A 12,687-nucleotide genomic window follows, 5' to 3' on the forward strand; every position below is an offset into this window, starting at 1 on the left:
GTTTAAGTGAACTAAATCCCCTCTCCAGGCAAGAAGTCTAAAACTGATAAAAATGCACCTGCACAACCTGCACATCCGCTAAAGAAACAGAGGTCTTGCAAACACCAGGAGTCGGTATCAGAAACAGGAATTGCTTTCACGGAAAATGAACTGGGGGCGGTGGTATACTCACTGATTCTTTTACAACTACGTGTAATTATTCTCACTAGAACTTCAGTGTTTATTATTTTAAAAACGGATACTTAAAATACAGTTAGGCCAGGTACAGTGGCTCACGCCCGTAATCCCAGCCCTTTGGGAGGTTGAGGCGGGCAGATCACGAGGTCAGGAGATCGTGAGACCATCCTGGCTAACACAGTGAAATCCCATCTCTACTAAAAATACAAAAAAAATTAGCCGGGCGTGATGGCAGTAGTTCCAGCTACCGGGGAGGCTGAGGCAGGAGAATGGCGTGAACCCGGGAGGCAGAGCTTGCAGTGAGCCAAGATAGTGCCACTGCACTCCAGCCTGGGCCACAGAGTGAGAATCCCTCTCGAGAAAAAAAAAAAATACAGTTCACACATGGTTACTGTGCACAGGCTGTGAGCCCTGGTTCACAAGAGCACCACCAAAGGTTTCAAACATTACCCACAGAAACCCCACTAACCCCACGGAAAGACGGAACCTCAGAGAGGATTCAAGTAGGTCAGCTGGCTCTGGATCCTGGACTTGGCCCCCATCTAAAGACCCTTGGGAAAAATCTCTGAGACTCCCAACTAATATTAATATCCAGGTTTCATATCAAAACCAAGCCACAATTTTTCAAATAAATCAGCAAAAACATCATGAAGAATGCAGAATGGAATGCCACTGTTGTTACAATTATCCCAAGAAGCAAAGCAAATATTTACTACTATAATGGCCTAAATAATGTATTTCTAGAACACCATTAAACGCATTCAGAACAATCCATTCAAAGAAATCAATTTGTCCTAGAACCCATATACTGGATATTCATATTAAGGGATTTGAAAAACTTCACCTGAAGTAAACAGTTAACCCAGTAACTATTTAAGTTTCTTGGTTTTTACTTTTCCTCTGATTACATTGCTTTCGAACAGTTTGGAAGCTGTGTCAGTGCACCAGGACATAAAAAGAAACCAAAAGCAAAATAAGTCTGAAAAGGTCGTCACTTGAAATCAGCTGTAAATATAGAATGATCAAAAACACCACAGAACTGGCCAAAATTAGATTTAAAAATTCTCTCTGGACTTTACTGAAATTATCCTCAGCATCTGTTTTCCAAACACATTTCTCAGTTGGCTATCATGAATTTTTTTTCTGCTAATTTGATTACGCTGTTCCTTTGTAAACTCCAATTCTTCAAGAATAAAAGCCTATCTGAAATGCCGATAAATATACTGCTTGCAGGCAGAATTTCTGTAGGAAAAGCTAAGTTCATAGATAAAAAGACTTTTACAAAACCCAAGACTAAATTTTGGTTAAATTTCGCTATCTTGCCATCTTGTCTGAGGTGCCTCCGCCGCTGGCGGGGTCTGAGGCTGCAGGAGGAACACTGGGCACCATCTGGGTTAAGGACAAAGGCACCAGCCCTAGCTTTTCTCCAATCACAAGCTAACATTTCCCCTAAAAAGCCCCACTGACCATGGGCTTTACTTCTGGCTTGTCAACGCCCTCCTAGCAGCTCTTAAAAGCCCAAGATGCGGCAGGGATCTCTGCTCAGTCAGCACCAACCACAGCAACACACTAGAACGTTTACATGCTTTCTGATGTGACAGGATGGCTGTATGACTAATCTTCACATTTAATTCAACGAGGTTTTTAATAACTATTTCAAAAAGGAGAAAACTGCACATTTATAGACATAATTCAAATCAATATTGCTGAATGCCTTGGTTCCTACTGACATTTTTACTCTGCAATTTAAAATTACTTCGTAATTAAGGAGGTGGGTGGGTAAGTTCATTCAAAAGAACCAAGCAACGAAACCTATCCAATTCAGCTTGATGAACTAAAACCCTAGAAGGCCGATTCTGAAGATGCAATCGTGGAGGGCACATTCAGACGAACTCAGAGAGCGAGGGCTCAGGGAAGTATAACCCTGACCGTCATCCTGGACTAAGCCGAGCCCGGTCCTCGAGGCACTCAGCGCACAGGCAAGCACCGGTCCCGCGTCCTCGCCCGGTCAGTGCGCTGAGCTCTCCGTCTGATTTTTAAAAACTGGCACAGCTGCTTGTAAACACTGGCACATTTTCAGGGCCACCAAACACGACCCAAAGTTGACACCCTTAACTTACAAGGTCGCGAAGTGGACACGCACAGATTTGCGCTTTTCTGGAAAGCGGAACTGCAAGCCCAAGCTCGAGCGCGCAGCTCTTCCCACCGGACGCCCACTGGCCGAGCCCGGCCACTCCTCGCACCCACCCGGGCGGTTTCACCCGCCCCGCCCGCCACACCCACGGGCTGCGGGCGGCCCCTCGGGACAACCCGCACAGAGGGCGGCAGAGGCCCAGCCCAGCCAGGACGGCCACCGGCCGCTATCCGCCCGAGTGACCTTGGGCAGACACGACTCCTCCCCGAGTCCACCCGCCAGGCACTGAGGCGAGGCGCCACCTCAGCCCGCGGAGTTCCCGGACCCAGGCCCGGACCAAGGCGGCAGAGGGGACGACCAGCAAGCCCGCGGGGTCGTGACCTTCACCGGGACGCGGACTACCTGCTAAGGACCGAGCTCCCCGGTTCCCCGAGTCCGCCCCGCGGCTCCGCCTCGCACCGGCCCAGGGCTCTCCCAGCCCCTTCCCGATCCCCGGACCGGGGGCGCGGGGGCGCGGGGACCCGGCGCCCGCTCCGCTCGCACCCGCTGGGGACCGTCCCGCTCCTACCGCCGCCTCGGCCCCCGCCTGTCCCGCCCCGGTCCGCGGTACGGACTGACCGCCTTGGCCAGCGCCAGGCGCCGAGTGCTCAGCAGCCGCGACAGTCTCCGGACCCCCGACATGACTGTTGACGCCGCCACGCAGTCCCGCCAGTCCCTGCGCAGACTGCGCCTGCGCACCACGCCGGGGTCGCGCTAGGGGGATGTCGCGCCTGCGCACCACGCCGGGGTCGAGCGGGGCGGTAGTGGGGGACATCGCGCCTGCGCACTACGTCACGCCCGGGCGGGGGCTGAGTGGGGGCGCCGCGCCTGCGCAAAGCGGACCCGCGGACGGAGGCGTTGAGGGGGGACGCGGAGGTCCTGGGCTCCCCGACCGAGGTAGAGCGGGCCCTATTTCGGGGAGGTGTTGGGCACTAACATTTTTAAAGCGCCATGGGTGGTTCTGCGGGATCGCCCAGACTGAGGGGGCCTGAACATCCAGACCACAGGGAATGGGGTCGGAGGGGCTGCGCTCGCCCGCGGAGGTGGGCGGGAGCGACCCGGGGCCTCCGGCCTCTACTGAGCGGGAGTGACCCTCGGTCTCCGGCCTCCGAGGGGCGGGAGCGATCCTCAGCCATGTCCCTAGCTGCTGGCTTCCGGCTAATTTTTAAATTTTTTGCAGTGGCGGGATCTTGCTGTGTTTCCCGGGCTGGTCTCGAACTCTTGGCCTCAAGCGATCCTCCCTCCTCGGCCTCCCCAAGTGCGGGGATTAGGGGCGGAGCCACCGCGCAGGGCCGTGGTCAGCTTTTAAAGATGCGTAGATCCCTTTGGCTTATACGCCTTTCTGCTAGCTTACCCTGATTTTGCTTCAGGTTCAGAGAGTATTTTAATATTTCTAGTGTGTCTTTTTGTAAGATATCTGAAATCTTTTTGTGGAATGAAGTGGCATGAAAAATAAACCAATAATCATTAGCAATTTTGTTTCCTGTCTTTTCACTTTAAATTATTAAAATCTTTCTCTTATGCGAGATGTTTAACAATGTTGAGTTATTTTAGTAAATTTGCAATGGTTCAGTCCCATTTTATTGATATTTGGGTTGTTTCCCATTTTTACTCTTAATAAATAACACCGTACAGAACATATTTGTGACCGTAACTTCATCTTTAGGATTATTTTCTTGGATGTATGCCCCAGACGTGGCCTTTATTGGCTTGCAGGGAATGGACATAGTACCTCCTAGACTTTTTTTTTAGTTATGCAGTTTTGGTGCTGGGTGAGTTATCTATCTAATTTTGTTTTGTTTTGTCTGAAATGGAGTTTCGCTCTTGTTGCCCAGGCTGGAGTGCAATGGTGCGATCTCAGCTCACTGCAACCTCCGCCTCCAGGGTTCAAGAGATTCTCCCGCGGACAGCGGAGATCACGCCACTGCCCTCCAGCCTGGGCAACAGAGCAAGACTGTCTAAAAAAAAAAAAAAGATTCTCCCGCCTCAGCCTCCCAAGTAGCTGGGACTACACCCCCACCACGCCCAGCTAATTTTTGTATTTTTAGTAGAGTGAAATATGTATTTCACCATATTGGCCAGGCTGGTTTCAAACTCCTGACCTCAGGTGATCCACCTGCCTCAGCCTTCCAAAGTGCTGCGATTACAGGCGTTAGCCACCGCGCCTGGCCTTAATTTTTTAATTCTATAATTACCACAAACCCCTTAGTATTAAGCTCCGAGACATATTTTTGTCATACCTTTATTGCTTATCATAATTTTCTATCTTTAGATGTTAAGTATTTGTTGAAAATCCCATGAAAAGTTTTCAGAAATTGGATTGGATTTCTTGTTTATTATACATCCCTTGACTATTTTGTAATCGTGTGTATTTGCGGAGGTCACATGTAAACAAATTTAAAGTGACTCTACTTTGTGAAAACGTGCAACCTCGTGTAGGTACTCAGTAAATTAGTAAATTCTTATTAACGTTAGCCCCCCAGCCTTGCTATAGAGGGTGCATGCTGAGCCTGAGGCAGAGAGCTCTGTCATCTCTACATTCATCACCACCACACCAGGAGGCCTGAGAAGCTTCTAGCACTGTTTGCACCTTCCCCACCACATCACCCCTCCCTGCCTTCCTCACAGTCTTCCTCCTGATGAGAAGACCCTTTCCTTCTTTCTCTGCCTGTCAGAATGCTGCTCACTCTTCAAACTCTAGCTCATATGAAAGTGTCTGGTGTGAGCCCACTTCTTTCGAATTGATTCTGTATCTTTGATACAACTGTATGAGGTTCTCCAGAGAAACAACCAATAGAGGGGAGAGATGTAAGAAATTGGTTTAAAGGTTCAAATGCTAATCTCATCCAAAAACTCCCTTAGAGACACACCCAGAAATAATGCCTAACCATGTATCTGAGCACCTCGTGGTACGTCAAGTTGACATACAAAATTAACCATCGCAGCAGCCATACATTTAAACATATTTGTACTAGAGAACTTACCTGATTCTACCTGCACTTCAGATGCTTAAGACATGTCTGTTTTCTCCACTTTCCCCAACCAGATTGTGAGTCACTTTCCTCTAAGTTCTTGGTTTTTTTGTTTGTTTGTTTGTTTTTGAGACGGAGTCTCGTTCTGTCGCCAGGCTGGAGTGCAGTGGTGTGACCTTGGCTCACTGCAACCTCCACCTCCCGGGTTCAAGCGATTCTCCTGCCTCAGCCTCCCGAGTAGCTGGGACTACAGGTGTGTGCCACCACGCCCGACCCTGGTCTTGTTTTTTCCTTCTTTGAATCCCATAGGGCCTCAATGCTGTGCACACATAGTTAAAACTGAAGAACATTTCTTGAATAAAACTAGTTAACGTTTTTATTCTTTACTTCAAGGTATATCTCCATGAATAACCTCAATGATCCCCCAAACTGGAATATCCGGCCTAATTCCAGGGCAGATGGTGGTGATGGAAGCAGATGGAATTATGCCCTGTTGGTTCCAATGCTGGGACTGGCTGCTTTTCGTAAGTCATGGTTTTCTTAAAATTCATGTTTTCCAGGCTGAGAGTGTGGAGCCCCGGTGAGGGAGGCAGCATGATGTGGGAGCCTGAAGGCCGTGACTTTGGGACCTGTCAGGGACAGCGGAGTTTTATCCCATGCAGTGAACCGTGGGCAAATCACTTAACCTCTGAGCCTCAGTTTTCCTGTTCACAGGAGATGGATAATCATACTTAACCTCAGCACATTGCAAGGATTAAGTCAGCCAAGGCGTTTAGAAGCATTTTGTGTGGGGTGGGTTTTAATAACTAAGTTCCCTCTCAAGGCTTTGCTGCTCTCAATTCAGGGGGGGCGGTTCCTTGTTTCAGGTGCCTTCATAAGGACTGATGAGGGAAAAAATGGGTGTAAAGCAAATCAGTGGGCTGGGCATGGTAGCTCACACCTGTAATCCCAGCACTCTGCGAGGCGCAGGTAGCCAGATCGCATGACCGGTATGAGCCACACAGCAAAACCCCATCTCTACAAAAATACAAAAATTAGCCAGTTGTGGCCATGCACACCTGTAGTCCCAGCTCCTCAGGAGGCTGAGGTGGGGAGATCAGTGGAGCTGGGAGGTCGAGGCTGCAGTGAGTGGAGATGGCACCACTTGCCCTCCAGCCTGGGCAACAGGGTTTAAAAAAAACAAAAAAAGAAAACCAGTTTTGGAAAACCAGTGATGTTTAATGTTTAGGAAATCAGTCTTCGGAGACTTCATCCAGGAAATCTCTGCTTGGCCTGACCAGAAATTCTCTCTAGTTTAGATTGACTTGGCATCACGTTGGGGACCTGTCAGTCACATGCAGACTTATATCCCCACCACACAATCAATTCACTGATGCAGAGGAGTGCGTTTTGTGTTTCTTCAGGTTCCATGGTTCTGGGCTGGCATTTAGGAACATGAGAGACTGAGTAATTGAATGGAAGAAAGGCAAAACTGCCCTCTAGCTGTAGTGGTACATTTTACGTAGAGGCTTTTTATCTGCTTCCATGTCTCAGGTCAGGAGTTTTGCTGTAGAGGAAGAGGAGGCTGGTAAGAGCAGGTGGTTTTTATGACTCAGTGATCTGCACAGTGCTTGCTTCTTGGTGAAAGACAGGGCAGGTCCACATCCAGTGCTAAGGGGCTGCCATGTGAAAAGCTCACTCGCCTGCAGGCTTGGGAAAAAAAACACTTAACACTTGGAGAGGCTACTGTTGCCTGTGGCTAGGGTGAGTGGATTGGAAGGTTAAAAATTACTCTTACTAATGTAATAATTAATTGGCTTTGAGGCTGGGAGAGGCCCTGAAGTGACTCATTTTCCATTTGTTTTTCAGACTCATCTCCAGCTTTTATAGCCTTTCACGGTAACTTTCACTTTTGAAATTCTTACCTCCCCTTCTTGGACTTTTGAAATGATGCTTTCTGTCGCTGAAAAGGGTTGAAGAATATTTTATTTTTTCTTCTTGGTTTTTTGCTGAGGTAGTGTGGTGAGAGATAATTGTTGACTTGGCATTCTTGTAAGGATTCTCCAAAGGTGTGTTATGATGTGTTTGAGGTTCTGTTGCACACAGGAGCGTTAACCAGCCCCTAGTGTAGTCTAGAAGAAGAGGCAGACGTATGAATACTTCATAAGCGCCATTGATTGATTTATTGATGAGAAGCCAGTTTTGTCCTGATCACTTACTACATTTACTAGATTTTTTGTTTGTTTGTTTTTTTGAGACGGAGCCTTGTTCTGTCGCCAGGTTGGAGTGCAGTGGCGCAATCTCGGCTCACTGCAACCTCTGACTCCCCGGTTCGAGTGATTCTCCTGCCTCAGCCTCCTGAGGACCTGGGATTACAGGCACCCACCACCATGCCCGGCTAATTTTTGTATTTTTAGTAGAGAGAGGGTTTCACCATGTTGGCCAGGATGGTCTCTATCTCCTGACCTCGTGATCTGCCCACCGTGGCCTCCCAAAGTGCTGGGATTACAGGTGTGAGCCACTGTGCCCAGGCCATTTACTAGATTTTTACTTAACATAACATAGAAATGTGTGTAACTGTGCTTGCCTGAAAGAGCAGTCCCTGGAGAAATTCTTACCCTGAGTAGCTCCCCTGGGAGACGATTCAGTGTTTCAGCGCTCCAGTGGGCTTCTCTCTCTTCACACCTCCTCTGTCATTCTGCTTTCCCCCCTTTTCTCTCAGTCTTCCTGATTCCCCTTTCCCCATCTCCCCCTCCGTGCTTTTCCCATCTCTCCATGCTTTCTCCCCTCTAGCGTTCCTGTTCCTCCCGTTTCCTCTCCTGACCTAGAAAACACATAGTCTTAGGGCTGAAAGGGACTGGTTGAGTTCACGGGGCCCAACTCAGTTTCTTTTAATTAAATATTTTATTTTGGGGTGATGTAAGTCACATGCAGTTGTCATCAGTAATACAGAGAGCCCGTGTACCCTCTACCCAGCTTTCCCCAATGGAAGCATCTGCAACATGACAGTGCAGTGTCGCAGCCAAGACATCTGCCAGGATGCCGTCAAGATCCCCCAATCCCGGGCCCCTCGTGCTGCCCTGTGTTCCGCCCTCCCTCCACAGCCCCCAGCAACTGCTGATCTGTTCTTCATCTCCAGAACTTCGTCATTTCAAGAATGTTATATAAATGGAATCAAACGGTATATAACCTGTTGGGTTGACTTTTTTCATTCAGCGTAACCCCCTGAGGTCCGGGCAGATTGTTGCTGTATCAGTAGTTCATAGATATTTTCATTGCTGAGTGGTGTTTGATGACATGGACATACCACAGTGTGTTTAACCACTGAAAGACATCTGGGTCCTTTCCGGTTTTCAGCTGTTATGAATAAAGCTCTCATAAACATTCTTGTGTAGGTTTTTGTGTCAATGTAAGTTTTCATTTCTCTGGGATAAAGGGCCAGAAGTGAAATTACTGGGTGTTATAGAAGTTGCACGTTTAGTTTTTTAAGAAAGGGCTGGGCCGGGCGCGGTGGCTCAAGCCTGTAATCCCAGCACTTTGGGAGGCTGAGGCGGGTGGATCACGAGGTCAGGAGATCGAGACCATCCTGGCTAACATGGTGAAACCCCGTCTCTACTAAAAATACAAAAAAAAAAAAAAAACTAGCCGGGCGAGGTGGCGGGCGCCTGTAGTCTCAGCTACTTGGGAGGCTGAGGCGGGAGAATGGCGTGAACCCGGGAGGCGGAGCTTGCAGTGAGCCGAGATCACGCCACTGCACTCCAGCCTGGGAGACACAGCGAGACTCCGTCTCAAAAAAAAAAAAAAAAAGAAAGGGCTGAAATGTTTCACAAGTGGCTGCACCGTTTTAGGTTCTCACCAGCAATGCAGAGCTGATCGGGTTCTCCACCTCCTGGTTGGCATTTGGTGCTCACACTGCTGTCCTGTCTGCCCATCCTGATGGGTGTGTGGTGCTGTCTCGTCATGGCTCTGCTGTGCAGTGTTGAGCATCTTTTCTCATCGTGGCTCAAGTGTGCAACGTCGAGCACCTCCTCATGTGCTCATTGCCATCAGCATATCCTGATGGAATGAGTATTCTTGTCTTTCAGCCATTTTCTAATAGACTGTTTGTTTTTAACGTTGAGTTTTGAGAGTTGTTAATATGTCTTAGGTTCTAGTCCTTAGTTGCATATGTGGCTTGCAAGTATCCTTTTCCAGTCTGTAGCCTGTCTGTTCATTCTCTTCAGAGGGGCGTTTGCAGTGTCAAAGTGGTACTTTTGATGAGGGGCAGCTTCTCATCGTTTCCTTTTATGAACTCTACTCTTTGTGGAAAGTCTAGGAATTCTGCCCTAGGTCCTGAAGGTTTTTTCTCCCTAGAGTTTTAGTTTTACATTTTACATTTAAGCACTTACTCATTTGAGTTAATTTTGTTATAAGGGATAAGACTTTAGTTGTATTGGCCGGGCGCGGTGGCTCAAGCCTGTAATCCCAGCACTTTGGGAGGCCGAGACGGGCGGATCACGAGGTCAGGAGATCGAGACCATCCTGGCTAATATGGTGAAACCCCGTCTCTACTAAAAATACAAAAAACTAGCCGGGCGAGGTGGTGGGCGCTTGTAGTCCCAGCTACTCGGGAGGCTGAGGCAGGAGAATGGCGTAAACCCGGGAGGCGGAGCTTGCAGTGAGCTGAGATCCGGCCACTGCACTCCAGCCTGGGCGACAAAGCGAGACTCCGTCTCAAAAAAAAAAAAAAAAAAAAAAAAAAAGACTTTAGTTGTATTTCTTCTTTCCAGCCTGTTTGCCTTTGATTTCTTGTCTTGCCTTCCGGCGGTAGCTGGAACTTCTGGGACTCTGTCGGACGGTCCCTGACCAGAGAGAACACACTCAGCCTCTCCCAGCTAAGTACAGTGTCAGCCGCAGGTTGTCTGTGGATGCTGTTTATGAAGTCAAGGAAACTCCCCTGTATTCCTGTTTTTCATGAATAGGTGTTGAATTTGGTCCTTTTTTTTGGTTTAAATTGATGTGATCGGCCGGGCGCGGTGGCTCAAGCCTGTAATCCCAGCACTTTGGGAGGCCGAGACGGGCGGATCACAAGGTCAGGAGATCAAGACCATCCTGGCTAACACAGTGAAACCCTGTCTCTACTAAAAAAATACAAAAAATTAGCCGGGCGAGGTGGCGGCGCCTGTAGTCCCAGCTACTCGGGAGGCTGAGGCAGGAGAATGGCGTAAACCCGGGAGGCGAAGCTTGCAGTGAGCTGAGATCCGGCCACTGCACCCAGCCTGGGTGACAGAGTGAGACTCCGTCTCAAAAAAAAAAAAAAAAATAAATAAATAAATAAATAAATAAATTGATGTGATCATGTGATTTTTCTTCATCAGCTTAGTAACGTGTTAGTTGTTTGTTTTGTTTTGTTTTGTTTTGAGACAGAGGCTCGCTCTGTGACCCAGGCTGGAGTGCAGTGGCGCAATCTCGGCTCACTGCAAGCTCCACCTCCCGGGTTCACGCCATTCTCCTGCCTCAGCCTACCCAGCAGCTGGGACTACAGGCATCCGCCACCTCGCCTTGCTAATTTTTTTGTATTTTTAATAGAGACAGGGTTTCACCGTGTTAACCAGGATAGTCTCGATCTGCTGACCTCGTGATCTGCCCGCCTTGGCCTCCCAAAGTGCACAGCGCCCGGCCAGTAATGTGTTAGATTACATTGATTTTTGAATATTGAACCAGCCTTTTGTCTCTGGAGCGATCCCCCCGTGGCCATGCTGTAGAATTCCTTTTACATATTGTGGAATTATGTTTGTGGCTAGGCTGCAAAGGATTGCTCCTGTGTTCATGGGGGAGTCCTGAACCTCTGCCCGGGGCGCGCTGCTCTTGCTTCTCCATGTCTAGTCCATCATTCCAGTTTTCCTCCCAGTTGTTCTGTTTTTCAGTTTTAGAATTTTCATTTGGTTCTTCTTTATGTCTTCTGTTTGTTTTCGTTGACTCTCTGTCATGGCAGCTGCTCTGAAGTCCTCGTCAGATAATACTGCCGTCTCTCATCCGGCTATTGGCATCTGTTGGTCATCTTTGTTCATTTAGCATGACCCATCCTAACCCTTGGTACTATGAGTGATTTTCTGCTGGAACCTGGGCATTTTGGGTGTTACGTGATGAAACACTGGTTTTTATTTAAACCTTCAGTTTTAGCTGGCGTTCTTGAACAACACCCTGGCCGGGGAAGGGCCACGCAGCCTCCTTACCGCCAGGTTGGGACAGAAGTCCAGGCTCCCACTCAGCCTCTGGCCCCTGTGGGCCCCCGAGGAAAGGGTGGGAGTTCCAGCCCCCTGGCCTCTACTGGTGCCCCTGGCTGGGAAGGCCTCAGCTCCCCACGTGGCTCCCCCCGACCCCACCCTGTGTTTGCCGCTGGGTGGGAGCGGGGGCCGCAGTTTTTTCTGTATTACTTGGCTGATGTAGAGTGATTACTGTTGGAATGTTTTCTCCCTTACCAGGCCCCTATCATGGTCCTTTGGGCCAAGATAGCAGGCTCTGTTGGAGTTTCTTTTTTTGTCTGCACCCGTTGAGATTTCTAATTACCTGTGTCTTCAGCTCCAAGTCTGGGATCTATGAAGCAAAATGAAAATCTAGAGGACTTGCCCCCATGTTGTTCCTGGGGTCCCAGGGACCCAAGCCAGTCTCCCTTCTCTCTACCTTTCAGAGTCATCTTGTTTTATCGATGAAGTCCAGGATTTTTAGTTCAATTAGAAGAATAGGGAGGACATCTACTGTGTCTTCTTAGTTTTCTTAGAAGAATAGGGAGGACGTCTACTCCGTCTTCCCAGAAGCAGGAGTCCCACCTGAAACTGAGGCTTTGAAAAGTCGCATGTGCCCAGAGTCATGAGCCATCTGTCGGGTCAGACTCGGAATTCAGGTTTTCCTGACGCCCAGCCTGTCGTGCCACATTTTCCTCTGCAAAGCTGCCTGCAGCCTCCACTGCCTGGCTCCCCGTCCAGCCCCAAACTTCCCAATAACCACAGCCTGTGTGCTGGGGTCTGATGATTAACTGTATGCATCATTGTCTGTGTTAGTTTTCCAGTGGTTTTACTTGTCAATGATATGACTTGACTGAGATCGCCCCCAGATTGTATCAGGGAGCAGCTGCCTGTCTCCTCTTGATTTGGCCCCACCCCTCCCAGCCCCACCTCTCCCAGCCCCACCTCCAGCCCTCCACACCTCCTGGATGCTCTTAAGTCACGTTAATTCCTTTGACTCCTCATGGCTGCAGAGCACATCCCGTGCTCCTTCTCCGGGTCTCCTGGGGGCCCCTCTCATTTGGCACCTGTGACTCTCCAAAGGCAGCGCCAGCTTCTCCTTGACGTAAGCCCCGTCCCCAGGCACATCTGGCTCCTGGAACCTCTCGCTCTCCAAGGCTCT

At 49.1% G+C, this 12,687-nt stretch overlaps 3 protein-coding genes across 5 annotated transcripts in view; 1 reads left to right on the forward strand and 2 right to left on the reverse strand.

Annotated features, from left to right (window-relative positions):
- The window catches only part of CCDC127 (coiled-coil domain containing 127), a 417,207-nt gene that overhangs the window by 401,746 nt on the left and 2,774 nt on the right, over positions 1-12,687 (forward strand). For 2 of the 3 annotated variants that reach the window (XM_050795359.1, XM_050795360.1), the window contains exons 2-3: positions 3,175-3,247; positions 5,716-5,846. In XM_050795359.1, the coding sequence (XP_050651316.1) occupies positions 5,726-5,846 (121 nt within the window). In that variant the 5' untranslated portion in view covers positions 3,175-3,247; positions 5,716-5,725. The remainder of the gene's footprint in view (positions 1-3,174; positions 3,248-5,715; positions 5,847-12,687) is intronic. The other variant, XM_050795361.1, reaches the window with a different exon arrangement.
- Positions 1-12,687, reverse strand: part of PDCD6 (programmed cell death 6) — a 128,621-nt gene that overhangs the window by 78,393 nt on the left and 37,541 nt on the right. The gene's annotated exons all lie outside the window — the stretch shown is intronic.
- SDHA (succinate dehydrogenase complex flavoprotein subunit A) overlaps positions 1-12,687 on the reverse strand; it is a 196,393-nt gene that overhangs the window by 29,637 nt on the left and 154,069 nt on the right. The window contains exon 2 of the mRNA XM_050795356.1: positions 2,930-3,042. Coding sequence (XP_050651313.1) covers positions 2,930-2,992 — 63 coding nt within the window. The 5' untranslated portion in view covers positions 2,993-3,042. The remainder of the gene's footprint in view (positions 1-2,929; positions 3,043-12,687) is intronic.

This window comes from Macaca thibetana, chromosome 6 (genome assembly GCF_024542745.1).
Source record: "Macaca thibetana thibetana isolate TM-01 chromosome 6, ASM2454274v1, whole genome shotgun sequence".
In the NCBI taxonomy this organism is placed as follows: Eukaryota; Metazoa; Chordata; class Mammalia; order Primates; family Cercopithecidae; genus Macaca; species Macaca thibetana.